The sequence below is a fragment of the Trichosurus vulpecula genome, chromosome 5 (assembly GCF_011100635.1).
Source record: "Trichosurus vulpecula isolate mTriVul1 chromosome 5, mTriVul1.pri, whole genome shotgun sequence".
In the NCBI taxonomy this organism is placed as follows: Eukaryota; Metazoa; Chordata; class Mammalia; order Diprotodontia; family Phalangeridae; genus Trichosurus; species Trichosurus vulpecula.
In genome coordinates, this window is record NC_050577.1 from 94660943 (window position 1) to 94685691 (window position 24749).

The 24749-nt window shown below is 39.1% G+C and overlaps 1 protein-coding gene across 3 annotated transcripts in view; it reads left to right on the forward strand.

The window, feature by feature from the left end:
- Positions 1-386: 386 nt before the first annotated feature.
- LOC118849952 (GTPase IMAP family member 5-like) overlaps positions 387-24749 on the forward strand; it is a 57625-nt gene continuing 33262 nt past the window's right edge. Inside the window, exons 1-2 of one of the 3 annotated variants that reach the window (XM_036759065.1) lie at positions 387-467; positions 7502-7559. In XM_036759065.1, the coding sequence (XP_036614960.1) occupies positions 465-467; positions 7502-7559 (61 nt within the window). In that variant the 5' untranslated portion in view covers positions 387-464. Of the gene's footprint in view, positions 468-852; positions 930-4003; positions 4091-7501; positions 7560-24749 lie in introns of those variants that run through there. The other 2 variants (XM_036759066.1, XM_036759064.1) reach the window with 2 other exon arrangements.

Here is a 24749-nt window from a genome sequence, read left to right on the forward strand (position 1 = left end):
CCCCCCCCCCACCCCATGCCCTTCCCATTTCTACTAATCCAGCCAGTTACTCTACTTTGTACCTTTAGATTCTAAAGACTGTTCCTTTATCCTTTCACACCAACCCCAGCCACCTGTCTCTCCCTGGTTTTTCTTCCCTGCAGCTAGAGTGAGAAGTCCTACCCCCTCATTCCCCCACTGCCTAGCATACCAGGCAATAGAGAAGGAACAGCAGGCAGGGAGTGTGTGTGTCCGTGTTCTCTGCTAACTTTGATCTTGACTCCTCCCTCAGCCTGGATCACTCATGGCACAGAGCAGCTTTCGTTTTCTGCTCAGTCACAAGATTTCCTCTTTATAATAAAATATTAAGCAATAGTCCCTGAGAGGAAAAAGAAGGCTGCTGATCCAGAAGAGACAGGCAGAGAACAGCTGGCCTTTCTCCTAATCCCCCCTCCACCAAGAGCCTTTTCCTTCTGGCAGATTCTATGGTAACTACTTTGGGAGGAAACTGGGTACCTGGCAGTAAGTAGCAGACATCCAGCCTTCCCAGGAGAGTAGGAGACACAGGGTGGGATCAGGTTGAAAGTGGAGAACCTGGGAGTGTCTGAAGCCAAGTGGACTCCACTGAGCTATTGTCTGTCAATACTGACAGAAAGAATTGACAATACTTTCAGAAAGAATTCCAGATCAAGGCAGTTGTACGGAGATTGGGAAGATGGCTGCCTGTCTTGAGATGCCTGACTTTGAGAAGGATCAAACATCTCTCCCTATGCATGCATAGGATACCTAGAATCCCTCAAATGGGTCAGAGCTTTTCATTCATTCTACAGAGAAAGTTGGAAATCAAATCTTTCCCAAAAAGAGAACCTGGGATTTTAGTTTATCCTGAAGTGCTGATGGCTATCTGAGACTTCCTGGAGAGCAGCTTCTGATTCTGTGGAAGGCTAGAGGTTAGGCATTTAATTTTGAAATGAGGGGTGTGTGTGTGTGTGTGTGTGTGTGTGTGTGTGTGTGTGTGTATGTGTATGTATGTACCTGCATGCATGCATATGTGTTTGTAGAATATGTTTCCCTGAGAATAAGAAAGGGGAGGACTCTGTAAGCTGCAAGTATTTAAATACAAATATCTCTGAACTTTTTTTTACAGCTCTTTCTGGAGATCTTAGGGGTCTGAAGTATAGTAAGTAGGGAGGAATCTAAAGGACAACTGAGAAAGTCTTCCACTTGGTGTTGCCTTTGGCCACCATTCTGACCAGCTCATCAGATCACTTGTGACCAGGAGCTGAAGACTTGCTTCTTTCAACAGACGAGTTCTGTTCTGGGCTCAGTATGTAACTCTAAGACTAGGCATTGACTATAGTGTCCAGCTTCCAGCACTGGATCTGCCTGGAAGCCTGCTCAAGGTGTCAGAAGGGGGTGGGATGGGGGAGATGTGGGGGATGGAGGGGTGTAGGGGGAGGAGGAGAGGGCCTTTTGTTTCTCCTTTGAATCTTTGGGAGCTATCTAGAGCACACTCCAAAGAAAGAATGGGATTTACTGGCAGGTTATAGGCCTTCAGGCCTAATACAGGGCCGTCCAAAACACAGCCCTCAGGCAGCACGCCCCGCCCCCCAAGTGCAATTTATGAAGCCTTCTCAAGCATGTGGCCTGCCTACAAGCATAGATATTTACATAAATGCTTTAGTAAAGAAAGCCCAGCTATTGCAGAGCTCTCACTAACATGGCAAATCAAAATATATTGTCTATTGTTTCAATAAAAACCTAAGGTTGGACAGCCCTGGCCCAATAGACAGAGTAACAGGGAATTGCAACATTTGAAGAAAAGTAGCAAGTAAAATTTAAAAGTTGTTTTTTATTTTGGAATTACATTGTAACTCTTTTTCCTACCTCTGCCAAGGTTCTCTCTAATCCTCTGCAAGTTATTTAACCATTTGTACTTCCCTTTTCAACAGGAAAATGGGAAAAATTGGCCTTGGAGTGGGCAGGACCTGTGTTCAAATCCTCAGACACTTACTAGCTGTGAGACTTTGGGCATATAACCTGGATTGCCTCAAAAAAGGCGGGGAGGGAATTATAGTTACCTTCACTACACACCTCACAAAAGAAAGAGAGCAGAGAAGTTGTCTAGCTCACCCATTTCTTGGCCATGATGTATTGAGGCTGGGACCTCTCCAGAGGGAAATAGGGCATTTTCCCCAGGGTCTTTGGGTAACATCCAATTTTTGAACTTTTCTTGGCTAGTGGAGAGAAGATTGGAGGGAGTAAAAGTGGCCTGAGAGGCTTCCAACTCTAAGGAGGGGCCTGGTGGCTCATGCATCTTCCCAGTCTGCTCATAAAAGCTGTTTCCCATAGTCTTGGCTGTATTCACCTCCATCTGTAACCGGACTGGTGTGGGATGAGAAGCAGCTTCCCTGTTTGTGTATTCCCACCCTAAAAATTGTCCCCCATACATCATTCTATCTCATCTAAATCCTTCCTGCTGCTGTGCGTTTCCCTCTTCATCTTATGATTAACTGTGTGATTTTGGGCAACTCATTTCTCTTCAGTGAAGGGGCTCAAGTTGCTTCTCACATACTGACAGGGTTGGACTAGAAGATCTCAAAGGTCTTCCAGCTGGAAAGTTTGTGATCCTAATATTCTGGATGTTATTTCAGGGGGATTTGAATGCAACCAAAAGAAACATGCTGCCCTCAAGGAATGAGGTTATGTTTTGGGCCCCAGAGCATCTATGTAAAAATTTCAGGAAGGAGCCCTTGTCCCATTCTTGGACAAATGCAAAACCGCAAAACAAAGCTCTCCTTGCTGGTTAGGGTCACTTGAGTGTTTCTATCTATGAGAAGGAAATTACAGGACTTCCTATTTGGAAGTTCAGTGGTTTTGAACCACACATTTTATTTATGTTATATGAAGGTGGATCCAGGGTAAAGAGTTTCTACTCCTTTGGAGAAATTCCCTATCGGGTACTGCATTTTAGCTGCTGTCCTAATTTTGTTTTTAAACCAGTCATGGAAAGTTTTAAGGTCTGCACTGAAAGCTCTAGTTCCTGACCTTAATTTCTCCCTTCTTTCTTAATTTATACACGTTCTTTCTCTTTTGAATCATTCTGGGATTTTTTTACTCATGTCCTATGATCTCTTGGTAATCTACAGGACTTTGTCATTTGTCAGATAGTATCATAGAATCAGAATCACAGAACTGAGAATTGCTGGGGACCTCTGGGGTAGGGAGTCCAGCTGATACCTAAGGGGAATCCTCACTCTAGCATAGCTTGTCAAGTGGTCCTTTTTCTTTTGTTGGAAGATCTCCAAGGAAAGGCAGCTCTCCCTCCCCGCTAACCCAGAGCCCCCAAGGAAGTGCATTCCACTCCTGGAGAACTCTCATTGTTAGGAATTTGTACTGACATCAAACCTCCGTTTGCCTCTTTGAAATTGCTTTTAAATCTTCACTCTGAGGCCAAACAACCAAACACATTCCTCTTACAGCAGTCTTGAAATACTTGAATATAGCTATGATATCAGTTGAAGAAAAAATATTAGTAATAATAGTGACTTCTGAAATTTTAGCTCCAATATGGCAGAAACTGTTTTATTCAACATGTCATTAAACTATATCCAAGTTAACTGAGAGACGGAGAGACGGAGAGAGGGAGAAAGGGAAGGAGGAAGTGAGGGAAGGAGGGAGGGATGGAGGGAGGGAAGGAGAAAGAGAGAGACAGAGAGAGACACACACATACACACACACACACACACACACACAGAGAGAGAGAGAGAGAGAGAGAGAGAGAGAGAGAGAAAGAGAAGAAGGGAGAGAGAGAGAGTCCTCATGCCATCTAACATGACTCTGCCTCAAGAAAATTTTAGGTAACATTTATCAGAATTTTGAACAAAGGAAAAATATCTTAAAATACAGTCTGGGTTAACATTCCAGAATTGTTTGAGTAACCAAGCTGCCATCCTCTTCTCTCTAGGGCCACTCCCCACACTCTAAGAGCTAAAAAAGAGACTTCCTCAATGCCATTGATATCTTGATCCTTTCTCCACTGAGAAGGATGAGTCCTGGTCCTAGTCCAATCACTACAGGTGGCCAAGTAGAGGAGACAGCTCTTAGATGGGTAAATAACCAAATCACTTCAGCGGGAGGAAAAGCAGACATCCATCCTTCACTGTGCACCCTCCGAGGCCTCTTACAACTACATAGTAGTTTTGTTGTCTTCCTGACTTCCCTGAAAAACCATTTTGTCATACTCAGGGACCTTATATAGCTTCTTATAACTCCGAGCAAATTTCCAAACTCACTTGCCTTGCTCCTACTGGGGCACCCATCTCCCCATCTCCTTCCAGCTACCCTTAGTTGCCTGAGGCCCTGGGAACACACCCTGAGGCTGAGGTAAATTATAACCTACCTGAACTCATTCCTCAAAGTTACTCCCACTCAGTTATTCCCTTCTCATCTCCTTCCAAACTCCTGGTTGCTGCTGTTCAAATCCTGTTCTCTTTCTCCTACTGACCACTCCCTTATTCTCATTTCCCTCAACTCCTTCTCCACCTCCTGCTCTAAAGCTACTTAACCCTTCCTCTGTGCACTCTGGGATGCCTGCTCCATAGGTATAAAATGAGATTTAATCTTAAAAGTTTTCCTCTTCTGGTCCTTCCATCTTGAACTCACTGACACCTAGCTCTCTCCTGGTGTCACAGTTTCCCTGGCCATACTTTGCAGCTCTTGATGCACTTTCACTCATAACTCCAGACTAACTGCTAGTTGTCAAGGCATTCAAATACTCTTTGCTACTCCTTGCCATTTAAAGGTTCTCTCTCCACCACCATGATTAACCTTGCTTCCTTTGAGGTTCATTCAAGCCATATTTATCATTCCATCAAGATTCTGGTGACTTGTCTATCAATTTCTAGGACGCTCTCCTTTCTTCTTCTTCAAGGAATTTAGTAACTGTCTCACAGTCTTCTTACCCAAACTAGTCCTCTTACTCTCATACTAGAGGATTTCAACTTACATATTGATATTCCCAGTTCTTCAACTTGCTCATTTCCTATGACCAACTCCACCACTCCAAATGAGTGTGGTGTTAATGTGATTAAAGATCTTCCCAGCCTATTAATCCCATTAATAGATCTCAGGTGGAGCTAGTTAAGGAAGTTTGATTAGGGGAGGCTTGTTTGTAGGAAGGCCCACACCCTTTTGTTAATTAGGTCCTAGAGGGTTGTGAAACCCTTAGGCTCTTAGAAGGGTATACTTACTCTGAGGGTAAGATCTCTCTCTGAACTGCAGGAAACAGTGAACAGCTGAGTGAGTGTTGACCAGAAGGCCCCAGCAGAGGAGAAGGTTATGGGATGGCTTGGTCCCTTGATGTGATATTGTGTTTTTAATTCTTTGCTGTATAATGAAGTGGACTTGCTGGTTTGGGGATATAATTGTTGCTATGTTGAATTGGAGTTATTGGTTTTGGGATTTGATCCTCTGGTATCTGAATAAATATTTTACTTTTTCTGCCTTCTGTATGGAGAGTCTCTTATATTCTGCGATACAGAACTATACAGGCATGTTCATGGTGGCCTTTGATATTGTGACACTTGCCTTACTGATACATTCAACCCCATAAATCATATCCTTGATCTTGCCAGAAATGAACCACTTCCATGTTTATGACCTGAAATGCCCTCATTTGACCCCAATCAGTTGTCATCTGATCTCTCCCTCTGCCTTACAACCCCAAACCTTGTTTCATTCTTTTTATTCTTTTAGTAGCATTTTATTTTTACTCAATTATATGTAAAGATAATTTTTTGCATTCATTTTTACATGGTTTTGAGTTCCAAATTTTCTCCCTCCATCCCTCCTTTCTTCCTAAATGGTAAGCAATTCGATATAGATTATATGTCAGCAATCACATAAAACATATTTCTGCATTATTTACACTTGTGGAAAAAGAAATAGGCCAAAAGGGAAAAAAAATCACTGAAACAAATAAAGTAATTGAAAAGTATGCTTTGATCTGAATTCAGAGTCTACCAGTTCTTTATCTGTATGTGGATAGCATTTTTCATTATGAGTCCTTTGCAATTGTCTTACATCTAAGTCATTTATAGTTGGTCATCATACAATGTTGCTGTTACTGAGTACAGTGTTTTCCTGGTTTTGTTCATTTCACTTTGCATCAGTTCATACAAGTCTTTCCAGGCAAAAACTTGTTTTTCATCCTCATCTTGACCTCCAATCCCACCATCCCTTGGTTCTTCCCCAGACTTTTCCCCTTGCACTGGCTACACTATACTTCCTTACTTATCTTGACCCTTTGGGAAACCAGTTCACCTTGACACTGTCCTCCTCTCTTGAGAACCTTTGACCTATTCTTGAATGAGGTTCCCTGCCAAGCTTAAGCCTTGGATTATTCCTACAGTCTCCTCCCTCCACTCTTAGTCACATGCAACTGAATGAAGGTGGAGACAGTCACAAAACTGTGCTGAGTCCACTACAAATTTATCTTACATAATCTTAACTGAGAGATTCACTGAAACGAGGCAATCCTTTCATATCTGTATTTGGCTCACTATCTCACTCACCACAGCAGCTTTTCCAAACCTCTTCTGGCTCCCCCTTCCCACACTCTCTGCTAAGAACCTTTGCCTCATATGAAGCCATTAACTTCGAGAACTCTCTACTTCTCATCCCACACCCCTCAGATGCCTTCTTCCCCTTCTTCATTCTTATTTCACATGAAGAGGCAAGGCTTCTTCTTGCCAAGGCAAAGCCCTACATACTCAAGTGATCCCATTCTATCCTGTCTCACCCAACAGATCCTTCTCTACCATCTATACTCTCTCATTAATCTTCAGTTTCTCCTTCTCTACTTTCTGCTTCCCTACTTCATACAAGACTCTGATGTCTTTTCCATCCTCAAAAAAATCTTCATTTTATCCATCCACCCCCCTAGCTATCATCTAATGTCTGTCCTCCTTTTTCTGTCTAAACTCCTTGAGAAAGCTATCTACAATTGGTGCTTCTGGTTACTTTTCCCTCTTTCTCAACTCTCTACAATCTAGCTTCTAACCTTATCATTCAATTGAAACTGCTGTCTCCAAAGTTATCAGTGATCTCTTAGCTGTCAAATTTAAGGGCCTCCTCTTCTCCAGACTAAGTATCTCCATTTCCATCAAGTTCATGTATTCAAACCCTTTTCCTCTTTGGACACATTCAGTCTTATCAATATCCTTCTTAAATGCTGGCACCTAGAACTGAATGCAATATTAACATTTTTTGAATATGTACATATTTATGCATATATGTACATATATATTAGAAATAATCAGTTGGTTAATGTTGAACTAAAATGATACCGAATCTTTAATACTAAAATATACCAAAATGTTCCATAATGATTAAAAGTTTTGTGTTTTGAGGACAAGAGGCCTGGGATCCTTTGATCAAAAAAGTCTTTGAATTGCTTTGTCACTTCTCTTTCTTGATAGAATAGTCTAATGAAATTTTCTAAATGCTGGATTTTCCCCAGATGCTTCAGGGAGCTACAGACAAGGATCATGAAGAAAGACTCCAAGATCAACAACTGGGTAAGTAAAAGATTAGTGGGGAAGGATTCTTTTTCCCCTCATCACAAACTATCTCTGTAATGGTGGTCTTGTGGTATCTGTACTTTTTGGGGGGAAATTGTTCCTTTTAGTGACTACCCCTAAACTCCAAGTAAACTGGTAACAGGGGACAGTAGATAAATGTGCCACCATAGTCCAGTGGAATGACTGCTAAATTTGAAGTCATAGGATCTAAGTTTGAATATAAGTTCTGCTAACTGAGTGACCACCTGAGTCATCATTTAATTTTCAGAGCCTCAGTTTCCTTGACTGTAAAATAAGGGTGTTGGGCTTTCCCAGGCATCACCTCTGCTTTGGCTATTATCCTCTCCATTCCCAATTGTGACCCTTTGATTAACATCTTACTGTTTAATCCTCTGTTCCTGCTTGCCATAACCCAGCTCTAGGGGATTACTTCCACAATCTATTTCCTTTGCTTCTTCTTCTTCTTCTATCCACTGAATGGAGCAAGTAGAAACCATGGAACTGTGCTGACTGGATCCAGCAAAAATTCATGTTTTGTTTTTCCTATTGGGTCCTCCCTTCGAGGATTCAATCTGTTTTCTTCCAATTGACTTCCTATCCTACTTACACTCCAAAGAAGCTGTTTCAGTCCTTCTCTTCTCTTCCACATCACTCACCTCATTCTCTGAGTTGAGGACTTTACGTCATATTTTCCTGAGAAAATGGAGGTCATTCACTGGGAGCTCTTTCTTTTCCACTTCTCCACATCTCACAACCCTTTGACATCATCTCCCACTAGCTTAGTTTTTACTCTAGTTGCTGATGATGAGGTGGCCCTTTCCCTTGCTCCTCACCAAAGCCAACCCCCTTTACATGTTCCCTTGATCACATCTCCTCTAGCAGATTACATTGATTATCAGCTCCATTTATCTCTATAAGATTCAATCTCTCCTTACTTACCCCTTCCTTCCTTGCTACCTATAAGCATGTGTAATTCTCTCACATGCTTAATAAGAGTTTATTAGACCTTCTCCCTCCTTCAAGCTAACATTGTCAATCTCTCCTCCTTTTCTCAGACAAACTCCTGGAAAAATGCCTACACTTGCTGCCTTTGCTTCCTCTCCTCTCACTTTCTTTTAAAATGCTTGCATCTTGCATCTGACCTCATTGCTCAAAGGAAACCTCTCTTCCAGGCAGGGCTGTTGTGAGAAAAAGATACAATGATATTTGTAAAACATTTTCTAAAACTTATAGTGCTACATAAATGCTACCTTATTGTCATGATCACTATTATTATTATGATTCCATTCACAAGGTTACCTTGAATATGTTTTGCGTGAGTTTGGTATATGCCTATATACCTGTATGTGATCTCCCAGGTCATAGTATAAGGTCATTTCAGGATGTTTCCATTTTGTCTTTGTCAACCCTGGCACTTAGCACAGTGTATGGCAGAGAGTAGGTACTTAATAAATGATTATCAATGGATTGTTAGGCCTAGATGACTTGAAATCCTTTCCAGCTCTAAATCTTTGATCCTAGGATCTTATCTTGCACATGGATGGAGCTGATTTCATATGAATTGAGAGACTTCTGCTTCACTGAGAAAATTGAGACTGTTCAACTGAAGCTCTCTTATCTCTGTCCTCAGAACTTGCCCTTATCAGCCACCCTTTCCTCCTCTACTCTTCTCTTCCCAGGCAATGTGGTATACTTACTCCTCACTAATTTTCCCCACCCATTCTCTAGATAACATTTCCCCCCTACCTCTAAGACAATTAGGAAACATTTTTCACATGAATAAAGTCAGATCTAAATAAATGGAAAAATATCAGTTGCTCATGGTTAGGTCAAGCTAATATAATACAAGTGATGATTTTACCTAAATTAATTTACTTATTCAGTGCCATACCAAAAAAACTACCAAAAATTATTTTACAGAGCTAGATAATATAATAACAAAATTCATCTGCAAGAACAAGAGGTCCAAAATATCTAGGGAATTAATGAAAAGAAATGCTAGGGAAGGTAACCTAGCCATATCAGATATTAAACTGTACTATAAAGCAGCAGTCATCAAAACTACTTGGTACTGGCTAAGAAACAGAGTGGTGGATCAGTGGAATAGGTTAGGTACACAAGCCGCAGTAGTCAACGGCTATAGCAATCTACCCTTTGATAAACCGAAAGAATCCAGCTTCTGGGCTAAGAATTCACTATTTCACAAAAACTGCTGGGAAAATTGGAAAATTGTAGGACAGAAAATGGGCATAGACCAATATCTTGCACTGTGTACAAAAATAAAGTCAAAATGGGTTCATGATTTAGGAATAAAGGCTGATACTATAAGTAATTTGGGAGAGCAAGGAATAGTTTACCTATCAGATTTGTGGGAAAGGAAAGAATTCATGACATAACAAGAGATAGAGAGCATTATAAAATGCAAAATAGATAATTTTGATTATGTTAAATTGAAAAGTTTGTATAAACAAAACCAATGCAACAAAGATTAGGAGGGAAGCAGAAAATTGGGAGAAAATCTTTACAACTAGTGTCTCTGATAATGGACTCATCTCTAAAACAGACAGGGAACTGAGCCCAATTTATAGTAATACAAGTCATTCCCCAATTGAGAAATTGTCAAAGGATATGAATAGGCAGTTTTCAGAGGAAGAATTGAAGATATCCATAGGCATATGAAAAAATGCTCTAAATTACTACTGATTAGAGAAATGCAAATCAGAACAACTCTTTGATACCACATCTCTGCTGTCAGATTGGCTAACATGACAAAATAGGAAAATGATAAATGCTGGAGAGGATGTGGGAAAATTGGAACACTGTTACATTGCTGGTGGAGTTGTGAACTGATCCAGCCATTCTGGAGAGCAATTTGGAACTATGCCCAAAGGGCTATAAAAATGTGCATGCCCTTTGACCCAGAAATACCACTTCTAGGGCTGTATCCCAAAGAGATCACCCAAATGGGAGAGGGACCAATATGTACAAAAATATTTATTGTGGCTCTTTTTGTGGTAGCAAAGAATTGGAAATCAAGTGGATGCCCATCAGTTGGGGAATGGCTGAAAAAGTTGTGGTATATGAATGTAATGGAATATTATTGTGCTATAAGAAATGGGGAAGAGGGGCGTAGAGCCAAGGTGGAGTCTGGAAAGCAGGGTCTTGCCTAGGGCTCTCCCCCAGGACCCTCTAAACACCCATAAAAAATGGCTCTGGACAAAATCTAGAACTGCAGAACCCACAGAATAGTGGAGGGAAGCAGGGCTCCAACCCAGGACAGCCTGGATGGTTGCTGGGTAAGGTCTATTGCACACAGAGCTGGGAGTGGAGTGGAGCAGAGCCCAGCGTGAGCTGCACCCGGACCAACCGGACCAGGAGCTGGGCAGAACAGGCCCTAGGGCCCTGAATCAGTGAGCTGTAGTAGTTACCAGACTTCACAACCCACAAACAGCAAAGACAACAGAGAAGGTTAGTGGGAAAAACTGCGGGGACAGAGTGAAAGGAGTTCGCAGTTTGGCCAGCACCCCAGGGACAGCAGAGGTGGTGCAGCTATAGAATTACAGCTGCAGCTGCTTCCAGCCCAGGCCCACCTAGTGGGAGGAAATAAGTGGCAGATCAGAGTAGGAATGCAGGGGCTGCTCAGATCTGAATCACAGTCCAGGTTGGTGGTTCTTGGGGGAGGAGGAGCACTGGTGTGGCAGAGCTTGCTGTGTAGAAATAGTTATGAAAACAATAGCACATCCCCTCAAGCTTGGGACAAAGTACTCTCTACTCTACAAGCAGTCATACCCTCATGAAAAACTCAAGGGTCAAGTAGTTGACTGGGAGCATGGCCAGGCAGTGAAAATGGACTCAGATTCAGACTCAGACTTTGGAATTGCTCTTTGGTGACAAAGAAGACCAAAACATACAGCCAGAAGAAGTCAACAAAGTCAAAGAGCCTACATCAAACGCCTCCAAGAAAAACATGATCTGGTCTCAGGCCATGGAAGAGCTCAAAAAGGATTTGGAAAAGCAAGTAAGAGAAGTAGAGGAAAAATTGGGAAAAGAAATGAGAGTAATGTGAGAAAACCATGAAAAACAAGTCAATGACTTGCTAAAGGAGACCTGAAAAAGTACTTAAGAAAATAACACCTTAAAAAATAGACTAACTCAAATGGCAAAAGAGCTCCAAAAAGCCAATGAGGAAAAGAATGCCTGGAAAGGCAGAATTAGCCAAATGGAAAAGGAGGTCCAAAAGACCACTGAAGAAAATATTACCTTAAAAATTGGATTGGAGAAAGAGGAAGCTAGTGACTTTGTGAGAAATCATGATATTGTAAAACAGGATCAAAGGAATGAAAAAAATGGAAGACAATGTGAAATATCTCATTGGAAAAACCACTGACCTGGAAAATAGATCCAGGAGAGGTAGTTTTAAAATTATTGGACTACCTGAAAGCCATGATCAAAAAAAGAGCCTAGATATCATCTTTCAAGAAATTATCAAGGAGAACTGCTCTGATATTCTAGAGCTAGAGGGTAAAATAGAAATTGAAAGAATCCACCTATCACTTCTTGAAAAAGATCCCAAAAAGAAAACTCCCAGGAATATTGTCACCAAATTTCAGAGCTCCCAGATAAAGGAGAAAATACTGCAAGCAACCAGAAAGAAACAATTTGAGTATTGTGGAAACACAATCAGGATAATACAAGATCTAGCAGCTTCTCCATTAAGGGATTGAAGGGCTTGGAATATGATATTCTGGAGGTCAATGGAACTAGGATTAAAAACAAGAATCACCTACCCAGACAAACTGAGTATAATGCTCCAAGACAAAATATGGATTTTCAACAAAATAGAAGACTTTCAAGCTTTCTCAGTGAAAAGACCAGAGTTGAATAGAAAATTTGACTTTCAAACACAAGAATCAAGAGAAGCATGAAAAGGTGAATCCTCTTCACCTATCCATTAAGCCATCCTTTATAACAAATATTTTTAAAAAGAGATTTTTGAAAAGTCAGTTCAACAACACCAAACAACATATGGACTGCATCTGATACCTCATGTAATATTTCTTAGTTTCCTGATTCTGCAATGACTGGAGGGAAGTGCATTTTCTCAAGTCCTTTCTCATGGAAACCTTGGTTATTATAATTATAGCATATTTTTCCACTATTTACTTCTTTCTGTTAATGTTGTTGTCATTTTTTGTGCTGCTTTCCTAGTTCTACTTGCTTTGGTCTGCATCGGTTCATATGAATCTTCCCATGAATCTCTGAACTCTTAATACTGGTCACCTTTTATACCACATTTTCCATTGGATCCATGTACCCCAATTTATTTAGTCATTTCTTGATCAATAGGCACCCACTTTACTTATTTCTTTGCTACATTAAAAAGTATAGCTATCAATGTCATAGTGTATATGATACCTTTCTTTCTGTTTTTTACTGGTTCAAGAGGTATAGATATCTTATTCAGTTTCCCTTTTTTGGCGTAATTCCAAATTGTTTTAGCCTCTCTTTTATGACAAAGTATATTTACCTCTTTAATCTAAAGTTTTCGGCTGGGCACTGCCAATTCTGCCAAATAGTATTTATATAATATACTTGGCACCACACCTCACATGGAACTATAAGGAGTTCTTTAGCTTGGAACATTTTGTTTTTCTGTCCAAATGCCCTAAAAATAATCATATAAATGTACAGATTACAAATGACAGTGTTTGCCCATAACAGTCCAATTTGGAGTCTAGACTTTTAAGATGTAGTGGAAGATTTTTTTAAGGTTACCAAAATCTAGTTAAGAATCTCATTTTAAATAGATTTTATTTTTAGTTTTATTTTCTTATCCATGAAATGGCACTTTAGTTTTTAAAAACCAATATTTTAAAGAGTTCTTTAAATGTACCTTTTCCCCCTCTTGGTAATGATTGGGCAAGGCTAAGTTATCTCTAATGTCTCTTCCAGATATAAATCTACAATACCATCATATGAGTAAGTGCTTAGCAGAGAGTTAAGCACAAAGTAGTTTATGAATAACCAGTTTGTTTAATATGATTAACCAGCCTGCACTATTGCTGTTGCTGCAAGGATGAACAAATTCTACAGTGCTGATTTGAAGTGAGGGAGACCCCAGAAGGCTCAAATACTACTCCTAGCTGTGTGATCCTGAAAAAATTGGTTAGTTTTTATGAGCTTCAGTTACCTCATCTATAAAATGGTGGATGATAATAGTAACTACCTCACAAGGCTGTTAGGAGAATGAGTGAGATAAGATGTATAAATTGTTTTGTAATCCTTAAAGTGCTATATGTATAACTATCATAATTATTATTTTTTTACTTTTATTATTTTCTACTGTTCATTATAAAATTCTTAGCCCCCGTCACCAAGGAAAAGGAATGGGGAAGATACAGATTTCATAATAACCTGGAGAAACCTACACGATATAATACTGAGTGAACTGAGCAGAACTAGGAGAACATTATACACAACCACAGATATATTGATTCTGTGATGACTAACCTTGATAGACGTGGCTCTTCTCAGCAATACAAGGTTTAAAGACAACTCCAAAGGACTCATGATGGAGAAAGCTGTCTACATCTAGAGAAAGAACTATGGAGTCTGAATGCAGATTGAAACAAACTATTTGCCCTCCTTTTTTTTTCTTTTTTTTTTCTCTTTCATTTTTGTCTTTTTGATTTTGTTTCTTCTTTCTCATGATTCATTCCATTGGTCATAATTCTTCTTTACAACTTGACTATTATGTAAACAAGTTTAATGTGAAGTTATATATAGAAGATATATCGGATTCCATTCCATCTTGGGGAAGCGGGGGGGAGGAGGGGAAGAAAATGTGGAACTCAAAATCATGCAGAACTTTGTGTTGTAAACTAAAAATAAAAAAAATCTTAATTTTTTTTTAAAAAAACTTCCACCATCCTGACACTCTATCTCCCTGAAGAAAGGGGAAAGTAAGGGTTGTGGGAGGAAACAGACAAAGCAACTCCTCATATAATGTATAACAGTGACCTTCTGGGGAGACTGAATAGTGCTTCTAGATACTTTTAACTCACTATAATGCTGTACTTAATGTCATGGTGGGCTGCAGGTCTGCTTCATGGATTATACTACCTTATAATGAAATCCTGTTGGCATTTCATTACTTAAGCCCCATGAATGGGGTCAAATATAAATCTGTTTTATAGTGAATTCTGTTTTGTGGAGAGACAGGTTATTGCAAGCTTCCCACTTACTAAAACACCTTAGAGGAGCTCATCAAAGTCTTTTACAGACATTATCTCACCCTAAGCATATCCCTGAATGTCAGAGACACAGGACAAAACCTTCTTATATGATGGAGAATCCTCATTAGGCAGAGGAGAGAAGTGATTTGCTTACGATTACTCAGCTGGATGACAGGAAAAAATCTCAGAAACCTTTATCGCTGTATTACCTATTTACGTCTCAGGTGGGATAGAAAATAAAAAGGCCTAGGATATTTATTCAGTAGGTACTCAGTCCATACAGAAATAAATTTCTACTTTCCTTGAGAGGCTAAGACAGCAAAAGAAAAGTGCGTTAGCCTTGGAGTACTTGTGTTATACAAACACAGGAGCTACCTGAATCTCCATGTAAAAGCAAAAGGACAAGATACTGTTATTAATTACAATCCCCTCTTCCCCAAATAAATCTCATCACTCAAAACCTAGTTACAAGTAGTGCTCCATAAATAGTTAACTCATGAACCCAAAAAAAAAAACTCTGAGGTATTACTTCACACCTATGAGATTGACTAGTATGACAGAAAAAGAAAATGATAAATGTTGGAGGGGATGTGGAACAGTAGGGACCCTAATGCACTTTTGGTGGAGTTGTGAATTGATCCAACCATTCTGCAGAGCAAGGGGCTGTAAAATTGTGTATATTTTTTATCCCAGCAATACCACTACAAGGTCTGTATCCCAAAGACATTTTAAAAAAAAAGAAGAAGAACCTATCTATATGTACAAAAATATTTGTGGCAGGTCTTTTTGTGGTAGCAAAGAATCAGAAAATGAGGGGATGTTTTTTCTGCATCTACTGATGTAATCATAAGATTTTATTACTTTTATTATTGATATAATCAATTATGTTAATAGCTTTTCTGATGCTAAGCCATCCCTATATTTCTGGTATACATCCAGTTTGGTCATAATTTATTATCTTTGTAATATATTGTTGATTGTTGTAATCTTTTAGCTAGTATTTTATTTAGGATTTTTGCATCCCTATTCATTAATGAAATTAGTCTATAATTTTCTTTGTCTGATTTTACTCTTCCTGGTTTAGGTATCATGTTTAGGTATCATGTTTGTTTGATAAAAGGAGTTTGGTTGGATCACTTCTTTGCCTATTATTCCAAATAATGTCTTTTATATTGGAATTAGTTAATGTTTAAATGTATGAAAAAATTCAATTATTCAATTGTAAATCCATCTGGTACTCGTAAGTTTTTTTTAGGAAGCTGATTTATGGTGTGTTCAATTTCTTTTTTAAAATAGGTCTATTTAGATATGCTATTTCCTCTTCTGCTAATCTGCGCACTTTATTTCTTTGTAAATATTCTTCCATTTCCCTTAAATTGTTAACTTTGGGGGGGCATGTAATTGGGCAAAATAACTCTTTATAATTGCTTTCATTTCCCCTTTGTTAGTGGTATATTTATGCTTTTCATTTTTAATACTAGTGATTTGGTTTTCTTCTCTCTTTTTTAAAATCAAATTAACCCATGGTTTATCTATTTTGCTGGTTTTTTTCATGAAATGAACTTCTAGTTTTATTTATTAATTCAATTTTTTAATACATTCCATTTTATCAATCTCACCTTTAATTTTTATAACTTCTAACAGTGTTTAATTGGGGATTTTAGTTTGTTCTTCTAGTTTTTAAAATTGTACACCCAATTCCTTGGTCTGTTCTTTCTTTATTTTATTGATGTAAACATATAAAGATATAAATTTTCCTCTGATCACTGCTTTTTACTGTATTCCATAGGTTTTGATATGTTGTCTCATTATTGTCATTCTCTATAATGAAGTTGTTGATTGTTTCCATGATTTGTTATCAAATCCACTCATTCTTAAGATTAGTTTGTTTAATCTCCAATTAGTTTTTAATCCTTGGTTCTATGATCTTTTATTAAATATAACTTTTACTGCATTGTGATCTGAAAAGAATACTTTTAATTTCTACTTTTCTGCTTTTAATTATAAAATTTTTATGCCCTAACATATGGTTAATCTTTGTAAAGGTACTGTAAACCACTGAGAAAAAGGTGTATTCCTTTCTATTTCCATTGAATTCTTTCCAGATAGCTATCATATCTAGCATATCTAAAATTCTGTTCACTTCCTTAACTTCTTTCTTATTTAATTTTTAGATAGATTTATCTAGTTCTGAGAGGGGAAGATTAAAGTCTCCCACTATTGTAGTATTACTTTCTATTTCTACCTGTAATTCATTTAACTTCTCTTTTAAAAATTTAGGTGCTACAGCATTTGTTGCATATGGGTTCATTATAGATATTGTTCCATTGTCTATAGTCCCTTTTATCAAAATGTAGTTACTCTATCTTTTTAAATTAAATTTATTTTAGTGATTACTTTATCTGAGATCATAAGGGCTATCCCTGCCTATCTCCCTTTTTTGTACCAGATGAAGTAGGGCTGTCCAACCTTAGGTTTTTATTTATTTGCCATTTTAGTGAGAGCTTTACTGTAGCTCAGCTTCTTTTACTAAAACATTTATGTAAATTTCTATGCTTGTAGGCAGGCCCCAGGCCACATTTTAGATAGCCCTGAGCTTAAGCATAATACATTCTACTCCAACCCTCCATTTTAACTCTGTATGTGTTTATCATTCTTAAATGTGTTTCTTGTAAAGAATATATTATTGGATTCTGATTTTTAATCCATTCTGCTATCTGTTTCCATTTTATGGCTGAGTAGCCTATTTACATTCAAAGTTGTAATTATTATTTGTGAATTTCCTTTCATCTTATTTTTACTCACTATTTTCCTTTTCAGCCTCTCTTTTAACTCTACCCCAGTTACCTTTTCTTCTTCCCTTCCCTTTCTTTTCTTCATTCTACCCACCTCTCTAAGAGTCCCTCCCTTATCTTTCCCTCCACCCTCCTAAATCTTAACAACACTCCCTTCTAAAAGGCCCTCCCTTATCTTCTCCCCTCACCCTACTAAAACTTAATCTACACATCCTCCTCCCTGACCCTGTTCCTGGTCCTCTCATCTCTCTACACCCCTCCAGATATACATATTGTTTCCTCTTCAACCCAGAACCCCTGAGGATAAGGTTCCAACATTACCAGTTCTCCACCCCAACCTGTTTCCTCTGTATCAGTTCTTCTGTTGTACCGACAGCAAGCAAGACACGTCACAGAGTATAAGTTTTAAATGGAGAATTTATTAGCTGGCGACCATCTGGGGCATTAGTGACCCAAATCAGAACAGCCACGAACAGGGCTGAAGGGGACATATTTATACAAAACCAAGGTGCAGTGGTTAATTATCTCTTGATACCATGATACAAGAAGAGGAACTTCCTTAATGGAATAGATTGTAAATACAACGAATCAGATAGCTGACAAAGTGTCAACTGAAATTACAACCCAGGATCTCTGTGTCCCACTTGCCATTAACATTCCACAACATAGTATATGCCCATAAAATATCAGGATAAGGAAAAGTCACATAATTCAAGATAATGTCTGGGGCCAAGGTTTTCACCCTTAATGGCCATGGACAGACCAAGGAATGCTCCATCTGGGTTTGTTGACATAAGATAGAGACTTCTCTGAGCCTACTCAGAGAACAAAGAGACTGTTAGGGTCAGGCTTTTCTTCTGGTTAATTAGTTCAGACTCTGAGCCTTATCTATTGACATCCCTTGGAGCAGTCACAGGGCCCCAGGGACATTTGCTGAACCCAAATGGCAAGATCTAAGTCCATTCTTTCTTATGCAAACTGGGGGTGTGGGGTAGGGATCTTCAGCAATTACCGGTTTCTCAAGTATCACACTTCCTTTCACACACCATTTTTATGAGACAATTACTCCTTTTTACTGTTGGGGGTCCCTGACCAGCAAGGACCCCAATCTCAGTATGCAGTGATGAGGTGGGAGTCAAGGAAGATGCAACTCTGATTTATTGGGAGACATTATCCAGTTTTATAGGGTTTTGCACTACATGAGCAGAAGCAGGTGTTCAAGGGGTAAGGGGATGACAGCATGGGAAGATCGATATTGGGTGGGAAGAATCTGGATTGTAGCAAACTATGATTCCTACGGGCGTATGGGAAAATTAGGGCTGTTGCAAGATAGTTTCTATAGGAGTTTGGGAACAAAGTGGGATGCTGTCCTACAGTATCTAAGGAGGCATGGGAAGGCTCAGGCATGTAGCCAGCTGATATCAGAGCTGTATGAGCTATGTGAGGCACGGGGCAGGATGCCCTTGTAAAGTATCAAAGCATTGTTGTGTTAGGCACTGGTTCAAGAGCATCAGGTAGTGGCCAGCTGGGTTCCTCCTACTGGGCTTGTGAGTCCCTTGTGGATGGACTCTGCCTGCATGAGAAGGAAGCTACGGGGGGGGGGGAGGGGGTGCTGTTAAGGATGGAGGCCCTCCCTCCAGGCGCCTGCCATTCCAACTCCTACTAAGCCTGTCTGGTTTTACCCAGGAAACAGGCCAAGTGCTAGGATCCTGACAGCCCCAGGGTAGGCACCAACCCCTTACAATTCCCCTTTATGATTTGCAATGCAGCACCTCCCGAAAGAGGCAGGTGCTCAGTGTGTAGTCTCCAAATGTCATGCTTTAGAGTGATGACGGAGGATGTCAGTCCTCGGGAGCTGACGCAGGAGGCAAGGCAGCAGACACAAGAGAAGGGCTATGCAGCCAGTGCCTAAGGCAACACTGATCAATGTACGTTCCAGCCATCCCCAAGGAGACCAGGGATGCCAGAAGAAATTAAGGAACTCTTTAGAAAACTTATCAGGGGACAGGTCCTGGTAACTAGCCTCACCGATGGAAGTGGCAAGCTCATAGAGGTCCGTGATATCTAAGGACACATTAGTGTACCAGAGCCCATGTAACTGGTTTTTGGTCTTATCCCAGCCCCATTCAGTGGCATTGTATTTTTGGGGGGTGACACAATAGGAGGGGTAGCGATAATCACACTTCAACTGTTGGTTAAATTCTATCAGCTCTATTTCCTCTTCTAGTTTCATGACCGCCTGTCTAAGGGTGTTGATGGCTTGATAAAATACCCTATCTATGCGGGCTTGTGTCTCAAAACCTAAGGAGACGTTATGCATAAGATCCTGGAGATTGTGAGCTTGGGTAACCTGATTCTGTGTGTTGGATGCAGACAGGGCAGGGAAGTGGAAGAAAGAGGGAGGGGTACAAGAAGGGATATGCCTACAAGCACGCAGGTACTTCAATATTCCACATAATCCCCCTCTTCCCCTCCCCCCCTTTTTTTAAACAGTCAACAGTCTGCTTCATTCATGAGTCTTTTGGAGTTGTTTTAGGTGTTTGATCCTGCAGTTTACTCTTGTCAAATATGTCCTGGACCCTTCGATTGTGGAAGCTCTTGAAGTACGGGTTTGGGAGAAGAGGCTGGCACAACTCACTGATGAGCTCTGGGCTGAGCTGGGGCACTGCAATGTCCTTGGCCTTCTCCTCTGTCAGTTTCTTCTGCTCCTGGTGCTGACAATCCTCCTTCCTCCTCTTCTCCTCTGGTTCACTCAGTAATCTCTCCTTCTCTTGCCACACACACTTGGCCTGCCGCCTCTCCTGCTCCCCCCCAAGGGCCGGCTGCTGCTCCTGCTGCTCCCCGATCCCTTGGGCCTCGGCCCCCTTCTGCAGAAGCTCCTCTTCCTCCTTCTTTTCTTCTTGCAGGAACCAGCTTTCTGTCCATTCTCCTACAAGAGCAATCTTAGCACAATGTTAAAGTACCATCCCTAATCTTTATGTTCCTTTGATGGCATTTACAAACTAAACCACAAAACATTTTCCTTACTATCATCATCATCAGTAATTGCAACAAACTTTAGGCCAGCAATGAGCATGATGTTAATCAAATAACAAAATAACATTCTCATATTGCTTAAGGAGCAGTTACAAAGTGAGCCCTATGTGGCTCGTATGCATTTCTACCCTTCTTCATAAAGCTTTACTAAATTGGTGCAAAAGTCCATAAGTAACACTGATTCCAAGGCATTATAGCAAACAAAGTTTCTAGTTATTTTAGAATTCCTAAATACCACAAGTTTGTAAGTCAAAATGATGTTGTATACTCCTCTTAGAATCCTTCTAAACAAAGAAAACATCTTAAGGTGAGTCTTAAGCAGTTTGTATAAATTTCTGTGCATGTTCTAGCTCTAGATAAAAAATAAGATTAGATTGCCTAGTAAGATAACACAAAAGAGCTTATATCTTATACTAACTACTTGTTTTGATCACAGAAATTTGCTATAGAAGGAAAAAGCAGGGACAGGTGTCATACCGAATATGATAGGATAAAACATTCTTGCTTTGTGTAAACTCAAATTTAGTTACAGATCTGTACCCAAATTCAAACTCAAAACAAAATTAGTTATAGTCCTAAGTGCCTTTTGCCTAAAATAGTAGGTTTGACCAATCACAGCTTAGAGCCAGAGACAGAGTTGCAATAAGCAATGAAGATTTATCAAGACTCATATGCATAAGGGATTTCATTTAATATCTTTCCTTCTCAAATTTAAATTTGTCCTGGTGAAAAAGCCAATTGTTAGAATCCTTTCTATCTATAGTACATAAACTTGCGGCTTCTCAGCAAGCTAAGTTCGTTGTTTAGGACCTACATAAATCAAACAGGTTCTTTTTCTGGAGCTGATGACCTTGCCCATGCAGATAGTTTCCAGGGGCCTTGGCATTTTTACAAAATAAGGAGCAGTAACATGGATTTCAGGAAGGGGTTAACAGAAAAACCTTGGGCCTGTCTGCTATCTTTTGCCTTTTCTCTTAGCACACTTATTCAAGGTCAAGGCTTTCTAAAAATCATGCAAAGGATTTTACAAAACCTTTTTTCATAAACTTATTTCCCTTTCTCAGAAACAGCTTACAATTTATCCTGGTATTATTATTAGTTTCTAAGTATTAAACAATTCCTAATTTGATCACCAAATCTTTTCTACATAATTGAAGAGAAAAAAAAAGAAAAGAAGACTAAACACAGTTTTGTAAATACTAGACTTAAGCTTAATTAACAATCTCCCCACTCTTTTTTTTTTTTTTTTTGCAGAGGGGAAGGCAGGGCAATTGGGGTCAAGTGACTTGCCCAAGGTCCCACAGCTAGTAAATGTGTCAAGTGTTTGAGGCCAGATTTGAACTCAGGTACTCCTGACTCCAGGGCCGGTGCTCTACTCACTGCGCCACCTAGCTGCCCCAGCTTAATTAACAATCTCACAAATTTCCTAAATGATAGCAAAACAATCAAAGACAAAATTTGGTAATTTTTGATTTTTTAAATTATAACACCACAAAATATTATGACATGGTTAATTAGAATGATTTAAAAGTTTTTTAACTCAGTACAATTCTTAGCTTAACAACATTTAGATTATAAAAGAAGTTGCCTTTCTGACAATGCAGAATCTCAAATTTTACATATATGTATACATATATTAGTAGTATTTATAGTAACAATAACAGTGATGGTCTCAATTAGTAAATTATAATAATTATGTCACAACCAGTAAATCTCAATAAGTATGTCATATTCAGTAAGTCTCAATAGATATCCAATATTACCACAATAGAATTTTCCTGGGGCTATATAGTTAATAAATTTCTTAATGCCAAATAACAATATGCACCCCTTTTAATTATTCAAATATAAATTTCTAAGTTCCATTCATATTTTTCTTGGAAAAGTTTTACAAACAGTTTGGAATCATGTATTATAATTAGGTCAGTTTAAAATGTGCTGGGCCAGTATTCTAATTACTTCTTTTGGCCCAGGTGAAAAGGAAGCCTAAGGAATTTGATTCATTGCTAACAAGGTATAGCCAGTTTCCTTTCCAGGCAGAGGGGGTTGATAGTTAATTGAACAGCGATAGTAATAACTTACAATAATCAATGTATTTATCCTAATCAATGTCTTTTGGTGGACTTAATTTCTTTTATCTCTCCAAAACTTTATTGGTTTTTAACATTAAAACGGTAATCCCAAAAAACCTAGTTAACAATCTTACAAGTTGCATAAGTGCTGGCAGAATTATTTTAGCTGTGACCTTAACAAGGTAGGGTTAGCAAGGCTGAGAAGGTAACTTAACTAGTTTTACACAATTGTTTTCATTTTGTAGTTTCACCAAAATTCAGATTAAAGATTGCTTGGTCTAATCTCATTTCTAGTCACTTAACTTTTACAATGTAGGAGAATTTTACGACAATTCAGAAGTATAATAATCGTACAAACAGAAAAATTTCAGATGACATTAATTGCATTCCCAAATCATTACATCTATTGGGCTTACCAAGCGTAGAGGCTTTTCTTTTCTCCTCACAGTTGCAGAACCTGGTTGTGGACTGGGGGGTGCTGAGAAGCTGCAGAGTCCAGCACCTAAATTAAAGGTCTAGGGGATCATTGAGGAGGGTCCCTGAGGGACCTTTACTTTCTAATAGAGGTTGCTGGGTTTGGGAGACTAGGAGCAAAAATTCCAGGTTCTGGTGGTATGGGAGCAAGGACTTGGGGTCTTGGGAGGAGAGGTTCCTCTGATAACCTATTGCCTAGAAGTGTGGGCTTTGGGGTGCCCAGAGGTGCAGGGTTGTTGTCAGTGGGATATGAGAGGGCAACAAAGTAGCAAAGTCGAGAACAGGGAATGGATCCTTTGTTGCGACATGTATTTTATTTTCTTCAGTTTCTATGTTATTAAGATTTAATTTATATTAGAACTTTTAGGTGAAAGACACCTCAGAATAAAGGGCCTAAATAAGAAAAAGCAGCTAGTACACAGGGCAATTGTTTTGAAAAGGAGCCCACTCTCTATTGTGTATTTGCAGCCGAATCACTTTTTAAACTTTCCAAGTAGCAAATGTAGGAAAATCACAGCAAGCTAGAAATGTTTTCACCTGAGCAGCCCCGGTTATATCTATGGAGGTAATTCCTATCTGAAGAAGTATTTTTGTTTCTCAGGAATACAGTAAGTAACAGTCTTTTGGGTAAAATATGGTCAGATTGGCTCTCATGTTTGGCTTTTATTTCTCTGTTTTAGAAGCTTTAAATCACTTGTTTCAAAAAGTAGGAATGAGGATTACTAAAGTGCACACAAGGAGCTCTGTAGTTGTATATAGAAAAGTACTTATTAACTGTACAGATCTATTTAATACCTTCATGTTAATAATACTTCATGTTATTGAATATTTTCCAATTTTTTATATTTACTAGTCCCATGGCGATTCTCATAAACCACACATGAATTAAAACATCTTTGTATATACTTCTGACATTGAGCTGGAATTCTAAACCCCCCAAGGAGTCTATGGATTGGAGGGGGATACAGAATATCTTTTGTCATATAAACTGATTTTTCTTCATATTCATACGTGTATTATTATTTTGAGAAAGGTATCCTATGCTTCACCAGATTATCTGTGGTTAACAGAATCTGCTAAAGAATTTTTTGCTGCTCCGTCATTTATTGCAACCCTGGCTCAGTCCGAGACAGGTGAAAAGATCTTAATGGTTTTACTTTTAACTTGAGTAAATTTTACTTCTGTGTTTACTCCTTAAAAACTTTTTTGGAAATGAGAACTTTGAATTTGCCAGTCAAAGGTGAGTGGGACTCTGGAAAAAAATCCAGTGGTGCCTTATCCCTTCTCCTTGTACTGGGAGACTCAAAGTGTCTCTTTATTTGAGATCCATGCATTTTCCGAATTTGCCTTAGTGCCAAATGGTATAAGAAATTCTGACTTTATCTTAAGCATCAAATCAGGAGTAACACATTTCCTATAAATTTCAGGGAAAAGTTCCCACTTTCTTTCTTATCTCTCTTCACATTCCAAACTGGCTACATTTGGAATGAAGGGAGAAAGAAAGAGCATTATTTCTAACAATTTTAAACCATTTAAACAAGAAGAGATTTTTCTCTCTCTTTCTCTCTCCCCCGC